A 27318-nucleotide genomic window follows, 5' to 3' on the forward strand; every position below is an offset into this window, starting at 1 on the left:
CAAAACAGATTGGTGGAAAATGTGAAACATTTCCTTGTCTCTATCTTGAACAAAACAAACTGAGCCAGCTTGTAATGCTGCACAGAGACCATCTGAGGGATTTATTCTTGTCCTTTAGGTAGGGCTGAAGGAAGACAAAAGCATTTTTGTTCAAGTTCTTTTTACAGCATGAAACCACCGTACAATACATGGCTGTAGGACTCTAATTGCACTTGGTCTCAGAAAAACTGGCTACAACTTTTCATGTGGCACAAGTTCAACCTTATAGCAAATACATTTAGTAGGGAGTAGTAGGTTAGGATGATGGAATTTTATTGTACTACTTGGTGTTATAAGAGTAGTGTTGAACAAAGAACAAGTTTAGTTCTTGGCTCCTTTTCACTCTAAAGAATGCTGCAGTTTGGCTGTAATGGTTCAACATGACAGGGGACTGGGGAAAGTAGAGTGGGGTGCCTGTTTAAGGTAAATCTGACTGCCTTAAAATGAGCTGGAATGAGCAACAAATCCACTGCCTCCTTATATAACACCTAATGTTACAGTCAGAAGCCCTGTGGTGAACCGCGTGAGCTTAGTACTGTATTTGGGAATCAAGACTAACATAAACCAAAATTCAGTCTTAACATAAAAACAGAAATGAGTTTAACTTTGGATGCACAGGCCTGGATCCCAACTACATTCTTCATTGAATGGAAATTACATTTTATAGCCTTTAAATACAGAAAATGGTACTCTTTAAAAGTATACTTTTCCAGTGTTCTGGGCACTCTTTGGAACTCAAATATTGCTAAAGAACAGGAAACTGAAATGTATCACCATGATGCAAGAGAAGAAAAAGGAGAATAAACTTCTGCAATTAACATGATGAATCAGAAGCCTGAGTACTGATTCCAGTGAAACCATGATTTCATGTAAACATTCTTGGGCTCTTATTACTGCTTTATTTTCAGTAATAATTTTCAAAGAATTTGCCAAAGGACTCAGTTAGTATACTGAATCAGAAAAGAGTTCATACAAAACCAAACCCATCACACTGGTATTTATTTCCTTTTAGTGCTGGAATACTTTTCAAACTCTGTAAAATGCACATTTATATTATGATAGTTTCAAGATGATTCACACCTTATCAGTTGTGCTACCAAGGTTTGACAGCTGGGAACACTAACACTATGGGTTTATGATTTATTGTCTCTAACAAATAATAAATTGCATTTTTCCTCACTGCAAATTTATGGTTGATAAAAGACAAACCAATGACACTTTTACACTAAATCAGCACACTGAATTTTCATTGGAAAGATGCACAGTTTATTAACTAAACTGAGCAGACAAAGTCTGCCTAGCAGACTAACTGTTCAATATTGATTTCAATATTGATTCATTTTAGGCATTTTGAAATGCATAATATTAAAATCTAGAATATGTAAAACCTGCACTATTCTCAGCTATTTCTTTTATGCAACAGATGCCTTGAAATGTTGCCAACTGATATGCAGCATCCAAAGTTTCTATCTTTCTATGCGAGTGGATACTTTATGTTTCTCCATATAATGAGAAGTACCACATACATAGTATGTTTTACTCACAGATATTTTAAAGAAAGAAAAAAAATTATATTCCCACAAAGACTTTAGGCAAAATTACACCAAACATATGATTTCTTCCCTATGAACATGCCCTTCTAAGTCTCATTAAAAAATAAAAACATTTTTTAACTATTAAAGACTGCTGAAGTAGCAATACTCAGTTTCATCTAGCACCTTAAAGGCTTCTACAAATCATCACAATGATGCTAAGTTAGAAATGAGCGAATGGAGAAGAACACTTAATTTCAGAAAAACAAGTAATAGAAAAACCATGCTTGGTCACTCCTCTCATCATGGTATTCTTGTTAGCAGTAGAGTAGCCAATTTCCGCAAGACTACCTAGGTGAAACTGCAGCAGAATCTAGTCTGCATCTTCTATTGTTTTCACTTACATGTAAAGAGTGTCTAAAATTACACATGTAACAGTCTGATGAACGATAATATCTGTACTCTTAGTGCAGTGCAAAAAAATACCTCTGGAGCTATATAGTCAGGCGTGCCACAAAAGGTTGTGGTGGTCACTCCATTCAGAATCCCTTCTTTGCACATCCCAAAGTCAGCCAGTTTACAGTGGCCTTCTGCATCCAGAAGAATATTGTCCAGTTTCAGGTCCCTGAAATATAAAGGCCTCAAATTAAATCAACTCTCAAATTTTGGTCACGTGCTCTTGAATTTCATAATAAACTACAGAATATGATAAAAAAATGGTTTCACAAACACCACTGAGAAACTGTCCTTCACATATGTGCAGAAAAAGTTGCTACCAGTCAATAAATAGACCTACTTAAAGGTAATAAAATAAAGAAGCAGGTAATTACAAGCATTTTGCAAGACCAGTCCTTTACTCTCTTTAGCTGCATGAAAGCACAGGTGTGCTGTCCAAGACAGCATCAGAAACGTTTGGAAAATATCTCAGTTTCTTGTTTGCTACAAAGCTAACATTCTGTCAATGTGAAATAGGCCAATAATGTCTAGTGAAGGCATTCTTTATTTTTTCACAAAGCACAGATCACCAGTTTATCCATACTCTATCATATGGGTTGAATTAATAGATACTTTCAAACTTGGATTATTTTAATTGGATTCTTAATGTATACTAGGAATTCAAAGTTCAGATTGCAATGACAGGATGAAAAACAACATTCCCATCTTTGGGAGTATTATTTTCTGCAGTTTAAACCTGCTCAAAAATAATCTCACAGGAATATTTTGCATTCATTGTTAAACAACACAGCAGCTGTTTCTGATCACTTGTTGTAAAAATGTCTTTTGTCAAAACCAGACAATTCTTCAGTTATTAAATTGGGTAAGGTCAAAAAAAGGTTGAGAAAAGGATATCCACCTTTCCTGTCTTGCCCTCTACACATTTTCCAAATATACCATTGATGGTTATTGAATGTTCCAACACAATGGATGATAAGTACCATCTAACTTACCTGCGATTTGCCTTAAATTAAACTACACAAGTTTAAAGATTCTGGAAAGTCAGCGCATAAAAGAACTCTCACTTGCATGAAAAAAACCCCCACAATTAAAAATTATTCATCGTATAGAAATAATAAAGCAAACATAAAGCAAATGCAAAAAATCCTACTTATATTGCATAGACCGCTTTCTTTTTATATTTCTGTCTAGGTTTTTAGGTACCTCTGCTCTGTATTAAAAATACATAGCAATACATGAGGGCATTGTATGTATGAATGAATAAAGAGGTGAGAATCAAAAGCAGAACATACATCTTTAGGAGACTTTATAGATGCTTTCAGATCAGAATTGTTTTTCCTAGAATAATTACAGCAATTTCCATAGATTGAATTGATTAAAAAAAGTGTGTGTGTGTAGGCAAGTTCTAAATCAGATAAGAGGAATAAAATCCCATGCCAGACTCTGTAAACACATTTCACCCCAAAAGCCTATGAAAAGATATAAGGAGGTTTTTTTGGCAAAAATCCTTTACGCCAAAAAATTTGAGTGAGGGATGAGAAATTTTCACTTTACTTTGAGGATTTCTTTCAGAGAAATATCTCTTATCAGACTCCAGACTTTAGAACCACAGGCACCACAACATGGTGGAAGCATTCAACTACATTAAATTATTAAACAGTCCTTCCAAGGCTGCATTGTGTTAAGAGTTTTGTAGACATGTCCAAGGCTACAGTATGTTGGGATTTCCCCAGAAATGTTCTTTTCTCCCTCTCACTCCAATTTCAGTATGTGGATTTTCTTTTTTTTTTCTTTCTTTTTTTTTTTCTTTTGACACTTGTTAAACGCTTTTGAATGTGCTGGCCCACATATTTCTTAAGCAGGTACACAGGCCATCATACAACTCAGGATATTTCTGGGACACAGTGGACTTGCTGCTCAAGGTCTGCATAGTCATTGCACAGCTGTGCAGTAAATCAGACACTTGGAAGCACTGGATGACTTACTGTGTGTGTAGAGATAGGTTGTGCTGTGTACATGTTACCAAGTGGTTTGTGTGTGTAAAAGAAGTCTAACACGGCACAACAAAGTCATATTTACTTCAGTAACAGTGAAAACACTGTCTCCTACATAAGCTAGCTTTGTCAGAATGGTTTATGTAGCTGAAGTATATACTGGTTGTAGAAATGTTTGTTGCAACCAGTATGCCCCACATTACACTCTTCTAAGTCCAGATCAGTTACCCTGCCCTTGTAGGTCCTCAGCTGGTCACCCCTGTAAGGCCCCTTGGAGCAGGCTACATATTTTATCATTCCTTAAGGTCATCCACTTCAGGAGTTCCTAAACAATCCAACATCCAGCTGGCTACAACATAATCCTCAGCGTATAACAATTTAACTCCTCATAAAAATCACTTCTTCCTACCTCTGGAAAGTGATTTGCAAGAATTGTCCAACATAATGCCAGAGCAAACAGATATCAACATCTCTGTGCCCCGAAAGAAGTCAAATAAACAAAACAAAGCTCCCTGTTCCAATAATCACGTGCCTTCCCCAAACTGCTCTTTCAGTAAATTCCAAGTGCCACAATCAAAAGACCTGCATTAAGACAGGGCTATAGCATCATCAAATAGAATGTGATCAAGTACAAGAGGATAAGGCTCTTGCAGCTTGAAGTAGGAAATAAGCTTGTAGCTGCAGCTTTTAACCTTCCAAATGCAGAGTTATCTTGGATATTCCTAAACTAAGGAAGAATACAAGTTGTACTTCAAAAAGTCAAGATGTTCAGATAAAGAAATCAAAGTATTATTATAATTGATGGAATCTTGGAATGACTTTCAGCCCCCATCATGTCAGACTGTTAAAAAGAAGGTCATAATACCTATAATTATGATGGGAACTGATGAAATTTGAGAGGTTGCTCAGAAAAATGGATCCACCTTTATTTGTAGTATTAAGTGTTTATCAAAAGACTCTTAAATGTTATCTTAGCTCTGATCACAGGACTTCCTAGTGCGGGCAGGTGACACACTGGTGCTGTTAGAACTTCAGATCATTTAAGTTTCATTTAATGCCACCCATATGCTAGCCATGGAGTTGACTGGAGATACAGCTGGTAACCCAAGGAACTCCTAAGCTAAGAGAAATGTCAACAGTAATTAAAGCACTAACAGTAAGCCACCACATAATGAATAAGGCCAAGATACTTACCATTGTCTTTATTTCCTTAAGGATTTGTATAAGACACAGAAATTAGCAATAAAAATTTAACTTGACACTGGCAAAACAGAATAAACAAACTAAGCCAAGTAAAAACCAGGAAGAGTCTAATCATTAAATTCTGACTACCTGTAAAGACTGACAATGAAATTTTAAGCCTATCTGTAAAAGCACAAGTCAATTTAACTTTTTTTACCATTTACCAAACTATAATCTTACTTGACAGAAGAAAAACATCTCCTTCATCAAGCCAAAACAGTGCAGTGAAGCCTATAAGCCTCTTCAAAACTCTATTGAAGGCACTGAGGACATCAGCTTAATTACTCACGCAATAATGAAATTTAATACCAGTAGATTTCTGTTATCACAAAGTGCACCATAGTTTCAAAAGAAATTTGGAAGAGGCTAAAACAACAGCAGTATGACTCCCATCAATGTACATATGGGAGGTTAAAAGGTAATCTGGGAATCTGCCAAAGTGCCAAATTCATAGCTAGCCCACAAGATTATCATAGTCCATAAAAGTGCTTGCACTGAAAATCATTCTGTCAATTTAGAGTTGCCAGATTAAAAAAAATAAACCAGAAAAAAAAACTTCCAAAACCAAGAAACTCCACCAAATCCCCCTAATTATGCAACTTGAGAAAAAGAAGTCTTACTTAACTAAATAAATACAAGAGAGTAGGAATAGACAATGTGCAGGGAAAAAAAACCCAACCAAAACAGACAGAGATGAGGAAACAAATGAAAAAGTAAGAAAAGAAGAGTTGTCAGGGAAGTCTGTCTTTCCAGAGCAGCAGTTTCACTGAAAAAAACCCAAAACTTGAACTTGTAGTTTAAGACCCATATTTCCCCAGAACTGTTCTAAGAAACAGCCAGCTCTCCTACTTCTCAAAAAGTAAACAGCCATCAATCTCTGGAATGTAAAGTAATTGTCTGTACAGAATGTTCCATTCTGATCCATTCTGTCTTTTATTTGTTTCCCGTTTTTAGTGCTGGTTGTCTATCCCTGAATGAGAGCATACCAAATAATACAGTGTCAGATAGCCCAGTGACAAAGGTCTATTAAATTCTTTTTCCTCATTTTGCATTCTCTTTGTTGGAACTAAGAATTTCATCTCTGTTTGACAAAATGAGTTCCTACAACCTGAGTAATTACTTGTATGCAACTGCAAACAACCTAACCAGTTAAGCTAGGAAAATACCCAGATTGCTTGAAAACAGCAATGATACATTAAGCTGTTTCTCTCCTTTGTTTTCTTGCCAAGATACTTTGTAGAGTCAGTTCAGTTGAGCAGTCATTGTGTGAAATGTTGTGGGTTGTTTTTTTTTTCTTTTTTCTTTCTTTTTTTTCATTCTCAGAAATCTTTAAACAGAAATTTAAGCCTTGTTTTTTATTTCTGGATACCTGCCAGCATCACAATCACCTCAGAAGCTGGAATGATTGGCAGGATCTCAACAAAGAACCAGGACTATTACAGTTAGGTTTGTGCAAGTTGGAACAGAAGAGCAGGCTGACTACAGGTAACCTGTGAGAAAACTTCCGTAACGCTCATTCCTTGCTCCACACGCAAGTGCCATGAGACACTGACTGCCCTGGCTGCCTACAAAGGCTCAGTGGAAGAGTATTTCACAGGACTGGGTTCTGAAAATCTGAATCCCAACAGTAGCCAGTGAGATAAGCAACTTGCGTGCACGGCCCTATGTATCACACATTCATTTAGATAACACAAAATTTTCTTGTTGGAATTAAGGTAATTAAACAGTAAAGATGGATTTTGACCAGCAAAATCAGAAAGTCTGCCAAACATTTATAACGGTAGCCTTTGAGCATGGTAAACATCAGTGACTACACAAATACATATTTGAAGAACAAGATCAAGTAGCTAAGAAACTTGATCACAAGCTGGTAAACAACCACTTCACAATGTATCTGCTTCTATTCTAACTATTAAATGAGCAACCAAACTAGAAAGCATATACATTTCACAGAATGAAACATAATAATTATTATCTACAAATAAGAACACTGGAAGCAAAAATATTTATTTAGAGGGTGAAAGTTAAATGAAAGATTGCACCTTACCAAACATCTATAGAAACATCAATGGGGAAAGATCTGAAAGCAACACAAGTGTAAAGCATACAACTACTGAACAACCATTTTTTTAGTGACTTTCAACTGCAATAAACCCTTTCAATAGTGTATTTGAAATCATTGCCATTGTTCCCCTGCATGGGAAAGTCACATCCTCTCGGCACTGCAGGCTTTAAATAGACAAGCTGTTCACAGAAGAAACTACAGAAGGTAAAAGGGAAACTTCCTCCAACAAACTGAAAAATCATCTGAATCATTCTGTAGTTACTAGAGTGACTGAAATACATAACTGAAGGTAATATCCTCATTCAATCAATTAGCAATTTCAACAAGAAGAATTTTTTGTCTATTTAATTAAGGTAAGACTTCCACATTCCTGGAATTACTTTCTCACTCACTCAGTGGTATCCAAATTGCTTTTGAGACAGATGCTCATCTGCAACATCAGGTTTCTCATGTACCTAGCACAAATTTACTCTTCACTATAATTTTAGTTAATGTGACATTTTCAACATAAATTCCAGTCACAAGCAGTAAATACCACAGTACATGGATCATTTGTACCCCACTGTCTGAAATGGTATTTTCTGGAAGACTAATAAATTCACCAAAATCTTTGTCTCGTTTCTTCAAACGCATTCATGTCCTGAAAATATTGATAACTAAAGTTCTACATGGAACTAGTCAGAAAACAAAAAGAAAAGTTAACAGTTTTACTGTTCTGATGTTAGCTCCTTCAGTGATTAGCTCTCACCAACTCAACCTCAGTTTCCATACATAAACAGAACGATATATTAGGACCGTACTTCACCAGAGGATTCTTTTGTTGCTCTAAGTATTTTAGTCACAACCCATCAAGAAGACTTTTCCGCCCCCGCAACAGATCAGAGAAATGGTAAAATTCAAACCATACCCACTAAGCAAACTAACAATAATAATTTTTTTTCCCTTTTGAAAAGCTGTGTGGGAAGGAAGGAGCTTGTACTTTCTAATGTTACAGAGCATAAACATGCAATAATCACAGCATCGTTGGATATCAGGTTCTACCAGTGACCTCCCTTATCTGTGGAGTAAGAAATAGGACTGTTCATGCTTATGAGTGGATTCATGACAGCAAAGCAGTTTTTGTTAACAGGGAGGTAGTAGGGGGATACCTGAGTGAGATAACAGTGAGAAAAAAATGGTTCTGCTGCTTTTGTTGTTGTAGGATATCTCAGTTTTGCCTGTGATTATCTGAAAATCTTGGAATTTTTCTGCTTTGTTTTTATGTTGACCCATTAAGTAATTACTGGATTTATGATACACATTTTTGTCACTGTTACATTACTTGATATTATCAAAGAATAAAGGCAATAGCTAACAAAACCACTGTAGCAGAGCCATACTCAGCAATATACAGAAAAATCTGCTGTTCAGATTTGAAAACTGCTACTTTTCAGCAGTGCCAAGTTTGCAATAAAGTGAATCCACCTTATACTGATGCATATCAGCATGTATAATGACTAACTGCAGATGAATGAATTAAGATCATGGACTTGGTTTCAAATAAAGCCAGAGATCCTATAATTAATTTTTATCGAAGCAAACAGGGAAAGTTCAAATAGCAGGCTAAACATACATGGGACATGTTGACTTTGAATGTGACCATAGTGACACTCTCTTGTCAGGCATGTTTACTTTTAAAAACACATACATTTACTGTACTTACAACATCCATCACCCTGCCACTTGCACAAATAACTTGTGGACTAAGGGGTTGGCAGAGACGGAAAAAGGGATGTAGCAAAAGGCAGTTTGCTATCTACCCACCAAAGACATCAGAGAGAGAGAAACACACGATCGTTGTCTATGTCTCTGTAAGCCCTCATTGTTACAAGGCAAAACTATGGCTTGCACCATGTATAACATCACATGCTTCAACAGTGTCTAACATTTAGAAATCTTTTAGAGGTCAGCAAGGTCCCAAAATGGAAAAGAAGGCCGTATGCATTACGTGGCCCTAACGGTTCACTGATGTCTTAATTACATATTGAACAAAGGTTTAATATTCATTTCCAGCAGCTTAAGGAAACCAATGGCTTTTCTGGTAGCAGAAAAACATTTTCTATAAAATAATTTCTTTATATGGCATTTTAATGGCTTTGACCATAATTTTATTACAATTGTCGGTAGCAGCTTTGGACATTGCTGTGCCTGATCTGCTTATCTTACTATGCTGAGTTTCCTTTAAATAATGTGCAGACAAATAAATATATTGTACTTAACAGCTTTCCTTTGTATGGCTTTTCCTTTTTTATTATTTTCACATTTTTATTTGTGAACGTAAGTGAAATATGTACAAGTTCAAATATGCATTATGTAAAACATTCTCTAAAACTGGCTAAGCACAGAAGGGAGCGGTCTCTATTTCTTTTTCAAGAGAAGGTTGCCTTATTCATTCACATCATGTTGCTTTATAAACCTCATCCTTCATGACTGCTACCTGGGAATGCAACAATTTTTGCATGGCCCTGAGACAGCAATGGGATGTAGTGCTACAATGCTGCCTCTTGACTTAGCCTACTGCCAAAGTCCTCATCTAGACAAGTCTTTCTTAGGATCCCAGTGGCAACTCTCCCTTCCCATGATCCACAGGCCTGGAATTTTTGTACCAAATAAGAACTGTCATGAATGGAACTGGCTTCATATTAGGCCTGTTGGACAGGACAAACAATCTGCTTCAGAAAGTTGCACTTAAACTAGATAGCAAATGATTTTCTCATTTTGTAAGGTAAGGCTTCTTGAGATTTTACAAACCGTTTGTGTTTTACTCTGGATGAAAACACAAATTACTCAAAGCTTTTTGTGAAAGCAATGTGTAAACAGCCCCCAGCCTGGTGCTCCAACCAGGGACTGGTTCTGCACAGGGGCAGAGCTGTCTGTTCCCCCACCACTCTGCTGAGTGTCCTGACATTAACGCTACCAGCAGTTTGCTCAGGGATTTTCTTCCTTCTTTTTCACATTGGTTAAAACCACCATTTTCTAACTTTTTTCTTGAAAACTTTAGCTGAAAAATTCTTAACTGGCTCTGCATATTCAGGCTGAGAAGGATGGGTGAAATCTGTACAACGACTAATGATATTTACTGTTTCAGCCTCTGCTACAAAGCCCATGTGTTAAGTCTTTGCTAAATGTGTAATGTGATAAACCTTGTCCTCATTGACACTTCGGTGATCCCACTGGAGACAACAGAGGTCCCCAGGCTCAGCCAAGGACTGACTCAAACTGTGGTATTCTACTGTGTGAGGTTCAATGCTTCATGTTCTTATTTTTATATCTCAAATAACATAAAAATAAGATTGTGTATTATAACAATAGGTTAGGTGGAGCGCAAACTGAAAGTGCCTACTATGTATGTCTATAATCCTTTTAAAGAAAACAATACTTAATTGTTATTTGATAAAACCACTTGATGAAAGACAGTGAAAGGATGGCACGAAGCTAGAAAAGCTTGTCAGATCAAGTTTTGAAAACTCAATTCTGATAAAATGTTAGCAGAACCTTAGAAAGCAAATTTATCAGTAGACACATTAACTAAGTTTGGATCTGTTCAAAAGTTTTCCTTTGGAAACCAAAACCAGTGTTGGTTTGCTTTTTTTTCCTCAGTGACTTTAGTAGGTGGGATGACAAAATCACTACCATTTCAACAACAATGGAATACAAATGATGCGAACAGAACGAAAAGAGCACTTGTGTTTCAGGCATACAGTTTCTGTGCTTAGCCAAAAAGACTGAAATTCTCCTCCTTCCAACTTTTGATTGAAGTTTTCTTATGTAGAAAAACACAGAGCCAAAAAATGCATGCCTGCCTAGGTAGCACCTTGCATTTCTGTAGCAGTTCTCATTCACCTGTCTCAGCAATGAAGCCTTGTAATTCTTAATAACCAACAACAAGGACCTATTCCTGCCCTGTACAGATAATAGGAAAGACAGAATAAAAAGATATAATGTAATCCACCACAATTCCATCAATTTTTGAAATTTACCTTACACATCAAAGTAATTAGAGCTCTGAAACATTTTGTTCTGGTTTTAATTTTCTTTCCTGTATTTTCCAGGATTCTGATCAGATTTATCCCACCAGACATTATGGTTTAATTGAGGTATCATGGTTTGCCCCAGGCTCCCCCATGGCCATCTCCACAGATACATTCAAGCAGATGATTCACAGAACATGTGGGCTGCATAGCTCCCTAAAGCAGCCTATCCTTCTCCACTGATTGTAAATATACTCCAGGAGAAGCAGGATCCTGACATGGAAGCTTCAGTTGCAGTTCTAAAGTTAGGTGAGATGAATCTGAGCCTTTGTGTATATTTAGTATAAGCTGCTTCCCAGCTTCCTGTATTCCAGCTAGAGATTTCATTCAAATTAGTTGTAGAAGTTCCATTTTGGAGGAGAAAGTCATACAAAGGCAGACTTTATTTGTCTGCATTTATCAGTCTTCTTACTCATGGTGGAATTGCCACACAGACACACAGTTTGCTAGGCTTTTACATTATGCACTCTAATAATTCTTAATTTTTCTCACTTAGGTCATGAGGCACTCTCCAGTGCAAAAACTCCCTACATATCTATCAAAAAGCCAGATATTTAATTGCTCTACTTTGACACACCAAATAAAGGGCTCCAAAGCATTATTATTCTACATTGTTTCAGGCACACAGAATGAGTATTCTGAAAAAAAAATAAAAACAACAGAAGAAAAGCTGCTACTGTAATCAGTCATGATTGAAGGCATTTCCTGTATTTTGCTATCAAACTGGTTGTTTTTTCCATTACATACCAAGTGAACTTCAGTAAGGTCAAGACACCAGAGAAAAACAGGATCAGAATATCTTTAATCAACTAAAGTTGAGTATTTTAGTCTCTTTCTTTCAGTTGTCTAGCCCTGGATCTTATCCCACATCTCCAAATTTCTTCCTTAAATCACAGATACATAAAAAACCAGGTCAGTTTGAAATTATGACTTAGTTGTTTTCAATGGCATTTAACTTGTTAGCCTTACACTTCCCCTACCCTAAAGGTCAATCAACCTCACGCTGCGTAACAAGACCAATATTATTTTAATATGATGTAAGTCCAACAAGGGAGATGGGTTTTCATTCACAATCACAATACTGAACAAAACAACTTCCCTTGTTGGAAGCCTATAATTTCCACCATGCTGTCTAAATCAAGTGTAAGTTCTGAAATTACTATTAAATGAAAGTCAAAGCTGCAATAGCATAGGTGAATTTATCTAATCCTTGTCATCCTGATGTCAGACTAAATGCAGATTATTTTAAGGTATATAGCCTCCCTGTCCTGTGCTCTGACCCTATTCTTTTTGTAGGGAAAAAGTCTTTTTCTTCCAGGAATGCCAGATGACATTTTACTTGTTAATGTAACACAAATGTCAACACCTCCCTCGGAAATGACCAGTTCCAAGCATACTGTTGACTCACTGAAGAAGGGAAAAACAGATCGTGTTAAACTCAGTGATTCTACAGAGAAAGCTTTTGAGATGTCTGATGTTTCCACCCATGTGGAACTAGTAAGGAAGGAGACTTCAATATGGATGGTAGGTTGCAGCAAGAGCCTAGACCTTTCTCCTGGAGAAAAGGAGCCAAAGAGGAGCACAGGTTGATGATCTGTTGTGTCAGGTGGTTGAGAGACAGGAAACAGTTAAAAGGCTGTGCAGTATTAGAGGGGACAAGACGGAGGTAGAGAGGTGGTTTTAGAACCATGTTCCTATGGTGGACACCACAGAGAATGAGGCACCTTGGACACTGGTGACCCCCAAAAGCAGGACTCCGCTTAATGCCCGACTCTCCAGCACTCCAACCAAAAACACACATGAAGTTTTAAGAGCCGTAGACACCCGTGAGCCAAGGAGAAACTGTACCAGCAGCACACAGTGTATACTGTGGAAACAAATGACGAGTCCTCCTATCAGCTGACTTTGTTAAGGGGCACTGAGGTGCTCATCTGGCAGCCTGTCAGCAAGTCACAAGAGATATGCTGCCTTCCAGGAGCTAAGGTTTGGGATGTCGCTGAGAGGGTGCCACAACTTGTCAAGAACACAGAATACTCTCCCATTGCAGAAAGAGGAATGCAAGCAGAAATGATACCACAAGCCAGAACCTGGGCCAGAATCAGGGAAGACTACAGAACCCTGAGAGTGCAAGTGAAAATATTGGTGTACCAGTTATCTTTCTTTCTGCCTTACCACTCAGAGGAAAGGATGCAGCCAGAAATAGATGTATAATGCAAATCAACTTCTGGCTTCATGGCTGGTGTATTTGTGAGGGTGTTGGCTTTTATGATATGGGGACATTCTTCAATGATTCTAGCCTGTTAGAGAGGCATGGGACCCACCTGTCTAGAAAGGCAAGGGAATCTTTGGCAGCAGGCTGACCACCCTGGTGAGATGGGCTTTAAACTGAAGGACTTAGCAGATGGGGTCCAAACTGGAAATGTTCATGCCATTGCAACCAAATGGGGAATAAGCCAGGTCAACCAAAGCAGAGACAAATATTTCTTTGCTGCCTTCCAAGACAAGAAACAAAAGATCAATCATCTCAAGTATATATATACCAATGCACACGTCCTGGGGAACAGAAGGTTGTCTCCAAGGGGGATCATACAGTAGGCATTTGCTACTGACCTCCAAATCAAGACGATAAGGCCAACAAAGTAATATTTGGGTCACTTAAAGCAAGCTTTGGGTCAAGAGGACCCAGCTTTTATGGATCACTTCAACTATCCAGATATTTGCTGGAAAAACAGTACAGCAGCTCACAGGTCATCCATCAAGTTCCTGGAATGTGTACAGAACTGCTTCCTCACACAAATGTTAGAAGTGCCAACCAGGAATGCTGGACTTGCTACTCACAAACCAAGAAAACCTGCTTTGTAATATCTTGGTCAGTGATAGCCTTGCCTTCAGTGACCACCATATTGTTGGAGTTTGGGATCTGGCTGAGCACGCTGAGGGTTAGTACTGAGACAAAGATCTTAGAGTTCAGAACAGTAAACTTCAGCTTGCTCAGAGCTCAGTCAGGAGGGATTGTGTGGGAAGCTTCCATGGAGGATAAAAGAGCTGGATGTTTCAATAATGTTTTCCTGGAAAGACAAAACCAGTTCATCCCCTTTAACGGTAAGGGAAGTAGGCAGAGCAAGAAACTCCCTTGGCTTGACTGCGAGCTTCTGAGTCTGCTCGAAAACCAAAAGAGAAGTGTACCAGAGTTGGAAAAGCAGATGAATATCCATTGAGAAATACAAGGGCATTGTGAGGTTGTGCAGAGATGGAGTTAGAAAAGCAAAAGCTCAGCTTGAACTGAAACTGGACAGAGATGTCAAAAACTACAAGAAAGGGTTCTTCAGGTACCTAAACAACAAGCAGAAGCAGAAGGTAAAAACTGTCCCACTGTTAAACAGGAGAGGTCAATTAGTCACCAACAATGCTGAAAAGGCAGAGGTTCTCAACATTTTCTTCACCTCTGTCTTCACCAGCACTGTTGGGCCTCTGGTCTTGGGAACAAGAATCCATGTTCATGCAAACACAATCCACCACCAGTGAAGGAAGAGCTGGTGTGCAAACTATTACAGGAGCTTGACCCAACCACTGGGCCCTGATAATATCCACCCAAGGGTGTTAAGGGAACTGGTTGACACAGTTGCAAGGCTGTTCTCCATAATCTTTGAGACGTTGTGGAGATCCCAAAAGACTGGAAGAAGTCTAATGTCAACCCTATCTACAAGAAGGGCTAAAAGGAGGATCCAGGAAATTACGGGCTCATCAGTCTTACTTCAGGTCCTGGGAAAGTTATGGAACGAATCCCCCTGGAGGCTATCACAAGTCAAATAAAGCACATGACTGGGAAAAGCCATAATGGATTAACTAAAGGCAAACTGTGTGTGACAAACCTGACTGCCTTCTATGACGAAGTAATCTGCTCAGTTGATGTGGGGTGAGTGATGGACACAGTCTACCTGCATTTCTCCAAGGCTTTGAATACAGTTTCCCACAGTTTCCTTCCAGAGAAACTGATGCATTACAGTCCAGACAAGTTGTTCGTGTGGCCAGCGAGGAAATGGCTGACAGGATGAACCCAGAGGGGGGTGGTAAACAGCTCCTTCTGGAACTGGCAGCTAATGACAAGTGGAGTCCTCAGGGATCAATATTCGTCTCAATGCTGTTTAATATCTTCATAAGTGATCTGCATGATGGAATCAAGTGTACCCTGACAAACTTTGATGATGAGACCAAACTGAGCGGGCAAGTGGACACACCGGAAAAGAGAACCATTCTGAATGAAGACCTGGGTAGGCTAGAAGAGTGAGTTAACATTACAAAGTTCAACAAAGACAAGTGTAAGGTCTTGCATGCAGGAAAACATAATCCAGGAGTGGAGCACAGACTGGTATCTACCCAGCTGGGGAGCAGCTCTGTGGAAAGGGCTCTGGAGGTCATGGTGGACAACCATCTCGATGTAAGTGAACGGTGTGCTGCTGCAGCAAAAAAAGTCAATGGGATGCTGGGTTGCATCAACAAGGGCATCACCAAAATGATGATCAAAAGACTGAGAAGCCTATCATATGAGGAAAGGCTGAGGAAACTGGGTTGCTCAGACTTCAGAAGAGAAGGCTCAAGGAAGACCTTATCACCATGTTTCAGTATTTAAAAGGTGGCTACAAAGAAATTGGATACTCACTTTCTAGGAGTCACATGGAAAAGATCAGACTTTAATGGGTAACTCCTGGAGAGAGTCCAATTAGACAGAAGAGGAAAGATTTTCACAATGAGAATAATCAGCCATTGAAATAATCTCCCCAGGGAAGTGGTGGATTCCCCAACCTTGGACACTTTTAAGATTCAGCTGGATAGGGTGCTGGGCCATCTTGTCTAGACTGTGCTTTTGCCAAGAAAATTTGGATCAGATGATCCTTGAGGTCTCCTTCTAACCTGATATGTTATGATTCTATGATTCCCAGCAGCTACTAAGAAAACCTCATGCTTTGGTCCAGTTCTGTTACATAAAGTAGAAGACCAGCCTGCCTGAACACTGCGATAAGACTGAGAGCAACCTTATTATCTACCTACTGAACACAGATGCACACAATAAAGGCTATTCAGTGCTACAAAGGTTCTCTTCTTAATTCAGATGAGGTTGTTTATCAACAGAAAACTAATGAAATCCCTGTTTCTCAGGAAAGGAACCAGATGCTTCAACATACTCCTAGATGAGAACACACAACGAAGATGAAGATCTCTTAAAATATTACAATCTGCTAGTAAAAGGTAGCACGAATCTTGTACATCCTCAATAATGCTTATTTTGTGCTCCTATCAGGAACAAACAGAACCACTGTTATATTCAGGGGAAAACAGAAAATGTGTCAATGCTTGGAAGCTACTTTATAACTTGAATTGATTTTCTTTTTCTTTCATTCCTTTGAGCAAACTTTATATACACACTGCAAATTTTTAAAGAAGGTATTTCAAAAAAAAGAAAAAAAAGAAGGAAATATTTTAGTTTGGCAACTGCAACGTGGCCTGTCAATAAAATGGCCAAACAGAGGTGACTGGGAGCATTTCCTGAGCAAGCCATTAATGCTCCGGCATGAGCCAACATTTCAGTGCCTTTTCTGTACTAGCCAATGCCATCTGCACCTATATAATGCTCAGAAAGTGTAAAGAAGAAGGATTGCTGAAGGTTTTTACATATAGTGTTTCTTTTTATAAAAGAAACAAATTTATCAGAATCCACTTCCCCGTGCTCCTAAGTGTATCCTTAGCAGGGAACAAACACAGCTCCTAGCAGTAAGCAGACTTCTGTTAAAGCTTCATGTCATATTTCCATGGAGAAAAATACTTTATTATTCAGAAAAGAAAAACTCTGCATTGAACTTTTGTACAGAAACTGATTTTTTCCAACCTCACTGTGGTCTCAGTTTGACCTCTTGGGTCTTTTTATGGAAAGCCATTCCACAGAGTGGTGCATACACAGAATGGACTAAATAGATTACATAGCATAAATGAAATGATGCAATGTAGCAAGAATGTTGCTTCCAACAAAATGTTTGCTTATATGGAATCACTAGAAGAAAGATTTTAATAATTTCTGCTTCTATTCTGATTTCAGTAGCATAGTTCATGTGTCTAAATATCTTTTTAAACAATCACGTGGTCTGAACTTGGAAAGGGTATGTAGACTCTTCATTTAAAACCTTTTCTAACCCTGCTGTATTTACTGGGGATGAAAACAGCAGCAGTCAACAGCAGTTTAACAGATTTCTGCAGAAATTCTTGTAAAAACTGTGAGTCAAATCTGTTTTGTCTTATAACCTTCTAAAAGCATTCTGTTACACAGATAGATTTATCTGTTTCAAAATTCTGTAGAGTTAACAATTTTCTCTTATGTTTGATGGAAGATCACTGCAGGGGAGGGATTCTGGCAAAATTAAGAAGAATATTATTTGTCCATAAAGTATGAAGAAGATACCTGAAAAAATTGGAGTTGCTTGCCCTTCTATGTAATCTATACATAAAATAAACTCCTAATGCTGCTTCCAGACAGAGGTCATACAAGCTGATGGTTCCAACTCCAAATCTTGCTTTGATATGTAATTAGAAAGGGTTATATATGTTAATACAGAGAGCTATATTTTATGAGACACTCTTTTAAAATTATGATTGTATAGCAAAATCAAATTACTTTTGCCCTCAATTTGCCAGAAAGCTGCACAGGCATTTCTAGATAATCTTTTCATGTGCAGGAAGTTTCAGCTTCAGCATTGTTTCAAATGTAGCTGCAACAGCCCTTCTCCATCTCCTCTAGAAAACATATGCTTGGGAATGCTACTTTGGATGCAGTGCCAACATAAAATTTCATCACTTAAAATCTACTTATACAAGGCACCCCACGATTTTTAATTAATATAAGACTCACGGGTTACTCACGTGAAATAAAACATGGCATGAGTTAGGATATTTACAGTGTATTCACTTTTGCCAACATCAAGGTGAGTGCTATAGCAACTCACCTTCAGCTGTGAAGACAGAGAGACTATTGAGAGAAGCCAATAGTCCAGCCCAAATGCAAGAGAGAGACAATTCTGAATAAAAGATTTGGGAGGCTAAAATATGATTTTAATCTCTAACATTTGGTACTTTCTGGATAGTCACTGCATGTAAATAACTTCAGTAGGATTATAATGTAAACTACTGGCCAACATGGGCTGTTCTTGAACAATTATTTATTCTTGAAAAATTATTTATTACTATAAAAAAAGTTATTTGGGGCCTGAGGAATTATTTTTGTAACTTCTACGGGCCCAGCCTCTTCAGAGATCTGCTAACCAGACTTTATGTTCTGACAAGATCAGAAATTATCCTATAAAACTCCCAGATAGTTATGTGGGCAAAGACTAGCAAGGAACCTAATTATACAGCTTACACATAAAGTTTAATTAAATTATAATGTTCAAGAAAGTCTCTTTGTATCCTTCTGACAGCCTTAAACTGAGCACACTGAGTACAATTTAATTCCATTGTAAAATTGCTTTGCTCGTCTGGTGTCAGAAGGAGCTTTTACTGTAAATGAGAACCATGATTTTTAAAGAAACAGTCTCTTATACACCAGATGGTGGCTCCTCTACATGCATGTCATGTCATAGTCACATTTATTACATAGTTTCATTATGTATTATCACATTCTGAATTCCAACTGGAAATGCATGAATAAATCAGTCTCTGAGAAAGATCACCAAAACACCTTTAAAACAAAATGGGAGAGAAGTTGCAGAAGTTGTGCTATATCTCTAAGACATATATATGATATATTCAACTCAGCATTTCCCAACCCTGAAACAAATATAGGTATTAGTTTATAGTCTCTGTAGCAAATTTATAGTATTGTGTTACAACTTGATAGTGCAGCAAACGAAATATTAAGGGACAATATAGTATGATTCTCAACTTAGACTTTAAATGATGACATGAAGTACTTTATTAGCAATGATACAGTTCCACTCTCTGCTGCCCACTCAGCCCGTAGCATCAACCCTTACACTTTCTTTCATACTTCCATGCTACTATGCTGTAATTAGGCAAACACAACTGTGTTTGCTTTCTAAATGGATTCTATTACATAAGTTGTGAAAAAAATAAACCCTATTTTATATGACAGAATTTTTTAATTTTAGCATGATCCCTCCTGGATTGAGTTTATACAGACAACTAGTTTGCCATAACTAAGAGTGCACATAGCTGAACCAGGGGAGAAAAGTCTGTAGAGGTAATGAGTTATGCTAAATTTGTCACCGAATTATCTCTGGCTTTATAAGCTATAGCTCACTAATATGAGTTAATGTTTTGTTGTTATTACTACACAGATAATTTCCAGGACATTATTTCAAAATTTCTGCAAACCCACTTGCTTGTGGACAGAACAACTACATAATCTGCAGATGTTTTAAAAATCATGGCGAAATCCTCTTCCTCTTAGATCATGCACAGAAAACCAAAACTTCTGTCTTACTGCGTGTGCAAGCACACCACTTGCTCTGATCTTGTGGAGGCTGAGAAAATATCCCCTCTTTTTTATTTTGTGGCCTTTCAAAAGGTGAAAAGAGAACCAGTCTAAACCCCAGGGCTGTCCAAAGGGTTTCTCTCACCTCTGATCGAGGCATATCTCCCACAGAGTCTGTGGAAATTACCTTACAGAGGCAGAGGCAGCTTCAACAAGCTTGCAGTGGAGTGCCTTCAGCCTTGTGTATGCTGCTGAGCTGCTGTCTACTTTCCTCATGCACAATCTGAGGATCCTTTTATATGATATTTGAAGACACTCATATAAATGAGAATCAGAACATCTTTACAATAGTTATGGTCCCTTTGGGCCCATTACAGATTAACAGTAAATGAACTGGCAGACTTTGGTATGCCTTTTATACCCTCAGTATACAGTACTACAAACACTTGCTGTCCTCTTACTGGTAGTTAAGTTTACGCAGATACATACTCAGGCAGTTTCTCAAGTGCCTATTATTTTTGTTCTACAAGTACTCCTTTGGACCTCTTTCAGATTTATTGATGTTTGGAAGCTTTTAAATATCCATTACCCACTTAATTGACCATAGCAATTTCATCTGACTCATTATTTGTGTTAGAATATATTTAGGCATTTTTTAAATGGGTGTTATTATAGACCATAGAATCTCCCTTGGGAACCCTATAATAAATCAAGTAAATACTTGGTGAAGTGTTATAATTTTTATTTGTGACTACTTAATTTTATCCTTTATATTCCATGTTTTGAACATATGAAGTTCCTCAGTTCAGGTTACTCGTGACCAAGCTTTCTTTGGTTGTTTTTTTAGGGTACTGCTTCTCTATTAGTTTCACACCAAGGTGCACCCACACTGGTTGCTATACTGGCTATCTACTGCTGAAGTCATGCCATCCTTCCCTTCCCCTGAAGAGGCAATCACATTCCCTAGGACTGGAATACCCTGTGAAGAGTACTTTAACAACTGCCACTGTTGTAACAACCTACATGAAAAAAAATGCACATAACCGCATGTACTGTTTCTATTTGACATTGAAGAGTGATATTTTCTGTGTCTTCCATACATCAGGAGAAAGAAATTGAAGTCTGGAGGAAAAAGCATACATATGTCATTACTGGCATTATTTCTGGTCTCTCACATTTATTTTTTCTCTCTCTCTGCTGTTTTTTAAGACTGACTACTGGAAACAAATTCTAGAAGCAGGAGGTAAGGAAGGGAAGACCCATCTGCTGTGTACATTGTGAGAAATGCTGCTTGGGCTCCTCATAAGCCTCTCTTCTTATAAGCTGGGTGTTACTGTAAGAATTTTTTTGAATCTAAAATATTATACCCCCATCATAAGTGGTCTTGTGGGGGGGGGGGCAAAATTAAAATCAGTGTTGGGAGTACATTATCTCTCCCTCGTGTCATCCATCTCTGGATATATAACAGTGCAGAAACCACACAAGCTCCCATCTCGGTAAAAGCTGGCCTTGGCATCACTACCATTCCTGCTCCACATCTGCCTCCTGCTTAGCCTGCTCCACATCTACCTCCTCCACATGTACTCAATGCTGCTGAGATGATGAAGACAATGTATTTCTCCTACTGTCACTGCTCTGGACAGCTGCTTGTTCAGGCTCTGTGACACGCTGGCAGGTGAAGAAAGGGGCAGGCATTACTTCTGACACAGGAAGGTAAGCTAAGTGACTCATTACCACTTTGGCCTCCTTATCTCTCACCTTTCAGCTCATTTTCAGCACTGTCATGGCCACCTGAGCCATTTTGTTCCACTTTCTGATTCCCCTGGTTAGACTGCACCTTATCTGTCCAAGGTCCTTCTGATGTAATCCTACCACTATTTATTCTGGTAGCAGTAGAGACATTGGTGAGTTCCCAAAAATGCTGAGGGATTTGCAGGATTACTGGCTGTTTTAGTTTGTTAGGCCTATTATTGTTTTAGTTTTCTCTGTTTTAGTTTGTTAGGCCTATTTAATCAACCTCCCGGTGAACAATATTATTTTGGTTTTCTTTCATGTGAGTACAAGTTGTCAGCTAAACAGATACTTTTAAAATTTTCAAAGATTTCAGCGATAATTCAGTTATGTTAGCTTTGAGATTGGATAAATTCTCATTTTCCACTGCTTTTTGCAACAGTAAGCAAAAGAACATATGTTTTTTAATAACAGTGCATTCTCAAATGTGATGATTTTCTCTTTTAAAGCAACACGTTTTCTACCTGAAGAGTCAAATGAAGGTCCCAAATCATTCAGGAAGCTGCACATATCATGCATATGAATAGTGTCACTGAATCAAAATCAGCCTTTGAGTAGTGATCTGCATGCAGGAATGTCTGTCCAGCAGCATCTAAGTGATAAGCTCTTACATAACAAGGAGGTGGATAAAAGAGGGGGTGGGAAGACAGGCAAAGAGCATAAATGCAGATCTTAAGCCAAAAGTAGCAAGGTTCTGATGAAAAAAACAGAAGAAATTGTATGTCTTCACTGAAATGCATCATCCAAATTTTCTTTTAGGATTGTTCAGTATTTTTGTCATCATTATTAAAAAAACCACTAAATAAGAGTTCCTTACATGTTTTCATCCATCATTTTGCATTACTCTTCAACTTTGCAGCCCAGAAAGCCAACTGTATTCTGGGCTGCATCAAAAGCAGCATGGTCAGCTGGCCAAGGGAAATTAATCTGCCCCTCTACTCCACTCTGGTGAGACCCCATGTGGAGTACTCTGTCCAGCTCTGGGGTCCCCAGCATGTGAAGGACATTGACCTGTTGGAGCAAGTCCAGAGGAGGCCACCAAGATGATCAGAGGGATGGAGCACTTCTCCTAAGAAGAAAGGCTGAGAGAATTGGGAATGTTCAGCCTGGAGAAGAAAAGGCTTCAGGGTGACCTAACTGCAGCCTTCCAGTACCTGAAGGGAGCCTACAAGAGAGATGTAGAGAGACTATTTACAAGAGCATGTAGTTACAGGATGAGGAGAATGGTTTTAAACTGAAAGAGAGTAGGTCTAGATTAGATCTTAGGAAGAAATTCTTTTCTGTGAGGGTGGTGAGGCACTGGAACAGGTTGCCAAGAGAAGTTGTGGATGCCTCATCCCTGTAAGTGTTCGAGGCCAGGTTAGATGGGGCTTTGAGCAAGCTGATCTGCTGAAAGGTGTCTCTGCCCATGGCAGGGGGGTCAGAACTAGATGATTTTTAAGGTCCCTTCCAGCTAAAACGACTCTACAGTTCTATGATTCTCTATTGCATCTGAAGAGTACAACAAAATCTTGAGAAATGCCTATCACCTCAGAACCACATTTGCTGTGAACTTCTCTGTATTACCATGAGACTTTGGCAGATGTATTCAATAGCATGCAAAAAGGCAAAGCCTCACCCTTAATGAGACATAGCTTCAAATTCAGTCCTAACTTTTGCCTGTTAGCAGCAGAATTACATATAGGAAGCACCTTCAGATTTTTCATGCACTGTGAAACAAAAAGCACTCTCTTTCCTATGTTAGCAAATTGTTTGCGGAGTATGATTCTGTTTGAAACTGGTGTACATGATTCTGCAGGAATAATGCTGTGTCTCAGCAGTTTAGGAAAACTAGTGGGATTGTGCCGTATCAATAAATTCTGTTTCACATGTGCTGCAGCTCTAGTGGATTTTTATTTTGTGTATGTTTCTCTCAGTTAAAACCTTCTTATCAAATGCTGAGAGATAACACACATTTCTTCCTGTTATAAAATAAAAGCACAAACATCAATCATCTAAAATCCCTGACATTCACCCAGAAATAAATACAAATATGTTCTGTAACATTTCACTGCTATTATCTGTTGAGAAGCACTGTCGCCCTTTCTACTGAGGGTACCGGAATATGGCTGCCCTCACAGGAATGTAAACTTGGCATTAACCCAGGCAGATTCTCATTCCCTGCTCACTCTCATTTAACATTAACTCACTCCTATACTGTTATCAGAAGGTAAAGGTCATAGCTTTATTTACACAATACAGCACTATACAAACGGTCATTAAACAAGAAAATCTTGCACCAAATAAACATGAAGCAAAAAAAAAAAAAAAAAAAAAAAAAAAAAAGCTGACGTCGCTACCAGGAACTCCCCCTGGAAGTGCCTCATTATTCCCCAAATGAGGTTGATGGTGCTGGTCTATCCTTCTAAATATTAACTGCCCGGCACTGCCTCTCCACATACCCAACTCCCACGCAAGAGCCAACTAAGGACTTTTTAATGTTCCAAACCCAGGAGAAATTTAGAAAGCATTCTACTGTTGGCAAGACCATGTGGTTCATATCCTATTCCCACAGCCTTTACTCATCCTTCCACAGCTGGAAACCTTGTCAAAGGCTCTCCTATACAACAGCAGCCTTTAGCACAATACATAAGCTGGGCAGATGGCAGGGTGGACTCCCTCGGTCCGAATGCCAGAAGCCTGGGAACCAACCCTCCTTCCTGCTTCTCATCTCCCTCAGTCCCTCTCCTCTCCACCCCAGCCCACTGCATTTTCCTGTGGGGAAGACATCCTGCTTATTTATGCATTTCATGACTGCTGGCCTGCCTAGATCCAGCAAGAAAAAGTGCAAAGAGGGCAGGAGGCCACTGACTAAAATCCCGTTGGAGCTCACGTTCAGTTTTGGAAACTAGACCAGGCAGAGCAGAGAGAGCATGGATGTAGTCCAGGGCACACACCTGGCCAAAGCACTGGTCAGGTGGCGTGGCTTGGGTAGCAGTCCCTGGAGACCCTGGGACTCCAGACACATGTGTGGCAGTACAATTCACTCCTTGCTTCCTATTTTTACTGAAGGTAGTGGAAATAGTTTGTTACTCACTTGGGCTAGAAGCAAACTGTAACTTCCCTGTAGCAGACTACTGCAACAGGCAGTTTATGTGAAGAAGGGCTTGAGTTCAGGATATTCCTGTGTTTGGGTGTGAATATGCTATATGAGAGTACAAGGTTTTGCCCTTCTTCATGGACCATAGCAAAGCACCAATTTAACCTTTAACTACTTAGAGTTGAAATAAGATGATCTGTACATTCTTAAATTTAAACCAAAATGCTCCATGTCTAGTTTTGCATTAAAAAAAAAATAAAAATAGGAGGGAGGGGAATTTAATTTGGCTGCTACCACTCAGAAAAAACACAGTAAGGTAACCTGGGAGAATGATGACTTTTAACATGTTAACCACTGACCATGCAACATTTTCATCAGTGTAAATATAACTCCTCATTACTCTGCCAAGGTTGCACTGAATCATACAACTGCCAATGAAGTCAGCCTTTCTAAATATTCTTATTTCACGTAAAAACACACTAATGAATGTGCTTTTAATTTTAGGTAGTTCTTCTTTCTGAAACACTGGTGTGTGTTGCCTTGATAAACAGGAATTCTGGGAAAACTGATCATCCAAGGAAAAATTCAGTTAGTGTTCAAACAAGTTCTTAGGGTAGTTGTGTATGGAAAAAGCCCGGAGGTGCTCAGGGATTGGCATCAGCTTATTTATATTCACATTTGCCTCAATTCAGTGTTAATAAATCCTTCATCACGACCAACACATTGATTACAGAGTGTACAGAGCCTCAGAAAGCTCCAGCAAGTTACAGGCTGGATTATTACTTCACATTGCTGAGGAACACAACAACCCACAGTTATTAATAAGGACTCCCCTGTGACCAGGTGCTATATGATTTCAAGGCAACATCTCACAGACCCTACGTCTGAAACCCATAGAAGTGGTCAACCCAAAGCAGGTGACAATAATTTCCCTATTAAGATATTTTTCATCCTCTCAGGTGAAGTGAAATTGTGTACATTCAGTTTCCTTCTTTTGTATTTCAGAGAGACCACTTGAATGGTCCTGGAGGATACCAGAGATAACCAACATGCAACTACTGGCCTTTCAGGTCTTTACTGAAATTACGTTTGCAGCTTGCACAGTTATTTCCTAAATCACATATGAACTGGGGACATTGTCATTAAGGGGTACTCCATTATAGTGCTGATGTTCCTGTCTGGGGAGACAACACTTTTCTGTAGGTATTTCAGGCCAGAGTGGGCCACTTGTGTCACCTCACTTGAATTCCTACGAGAGCGAGAGACAGCCACCCCAGGTACTCCTCACCTCAGCCCAACAACTGCAGGTGAAACATGTTTACATATATCTGAAGAAAGTGCACAGGAAAGTTGAAAGTCAGTATGAGAGGGGAGTACAGAACTGACAGTTTCTACACACATGCAGTTTGTTGCATCTTCCCTATATGAGAATATATTAAGCTTATGATGACGGACTTTAAAAATATCAGGTTCCAGGGACAGGTGACACTGAACATAGTCCACAACCTTTCATTGTTCAGTTCAAACTCCAGTTCAGCTCGCAGGCAAAACGAGATTCATGGTTTAGCCCTTAATTCCTGAAGCCTGGATACATTTTTTCAAAGTGGTGCAATTGCATAACACAAACAAGATGACTGCCAGAAACTGTGACTGAAACTTCTCCAGTGTCTGATTGACTCTACTTGTATTATCAGGCCCTAGCTTGACATGTGCCTGAATTGCTGAATGCCAGATGAGAGGGAAGGTGTCAGGGATAATGCAAATATTTTTATTAAGCTGTTGAAGTGTTTTTGACACAACAACAGTAACATCATACCTTTAAAAATGCCACACTAAAAATTATTGTAAAGTTTATCTATCACACAAGATGCATTCAGTAACAGGAATATCTTTATATAGATAAATTCTGAGGTTCATCTTTATTTGCAACAGAAACTCAATAAACAAAAGGAAGACGTAATTCCTGTGAGCACACCGATAATTGGACAAGTCTGGGAACAACTGTTAGGCCAGCTGCAAAGATGTGAACTTAAAAAATAATTTCTATTGCCAAACAGGGAGCTTGCCTTCTCTTTGAACTCCAGGGGAAATGAGGATAAACTAGTTATTATAAAAGATGATCATTTAGTATCATCATAGCACTTTCTAAAAATCTAACCAACAAGCCAAAACATGAGCTAAAGCTAGTTATTTACTTCCCAAAATACAACTATGTTTAGCTCCAAACAAATACTTTCACATACAGGGCTGAAAAAAGATCAGAAGGTATAGCAGCTATTTTGAAACCTGCATTTCCATCAAACATCTTAGTTTATTTATATATACCCCACTTTCCTTGAAGTAGTGCCCACACAAGCAGCATTTCCCACTTTGGAGAATAACCATTAATTTCACACCACAATGTTTTTTCTAGAATATAATTACACAGAAGACAAGTATTCTTTATTAAAATATCTGAAGGCACGTTAGGTAGTTATGACTGGTAGTTATTCAGGAGCATAGGTTTTTTTATTTTCTTTTTTTTTTCTTTCCCTTTTCTTTCCTTGTTTGCCAGCTAATAAGAGCTTTGGA

General features: G+C 38.6%; 1 protein-coding gene across 2 annotated transcripts in view; it reads right to left on the minus strand.

Moving 5' to 3' along the window:
* PRKCE (protein kinase C epsilon) overlaps positions 1 to 27318 on the minus strand; it is a 286002-nt gene that overhangs the window by 26989 nt on the left and 231695 nt on the right. For both annotated transcript variants that reach the window (XM_051782886.1, XM_051782887.1), the window contains exon 12: positions 2058 to 2196. In XM_051782886.1, the coding sequence (XP_051638846.1) occupies positions 2058 to 2196 (139 nt within the window). The remainder of the gene's footprint in view (positions 1 to 2057; positions 2197 to 27318) is intronic.

The sequence above is a fragment of the Manacus candei genome, unplaced genomic scaffold (assembly GCF_025592945.1).
Source record: "Manacus candei isolate 608988 ecotype Guabito, Panama unplaced genomic scaffold, ASM2559294v1 h1tg000017l, whole genome shotgun sequence".
In the NCBI taxonomy this organism is placed as follows: Eukaryota; Metazoa; Chordata; class Aves; order Passeriformes; family Pipridae; genus Manacus; species Manacus candei.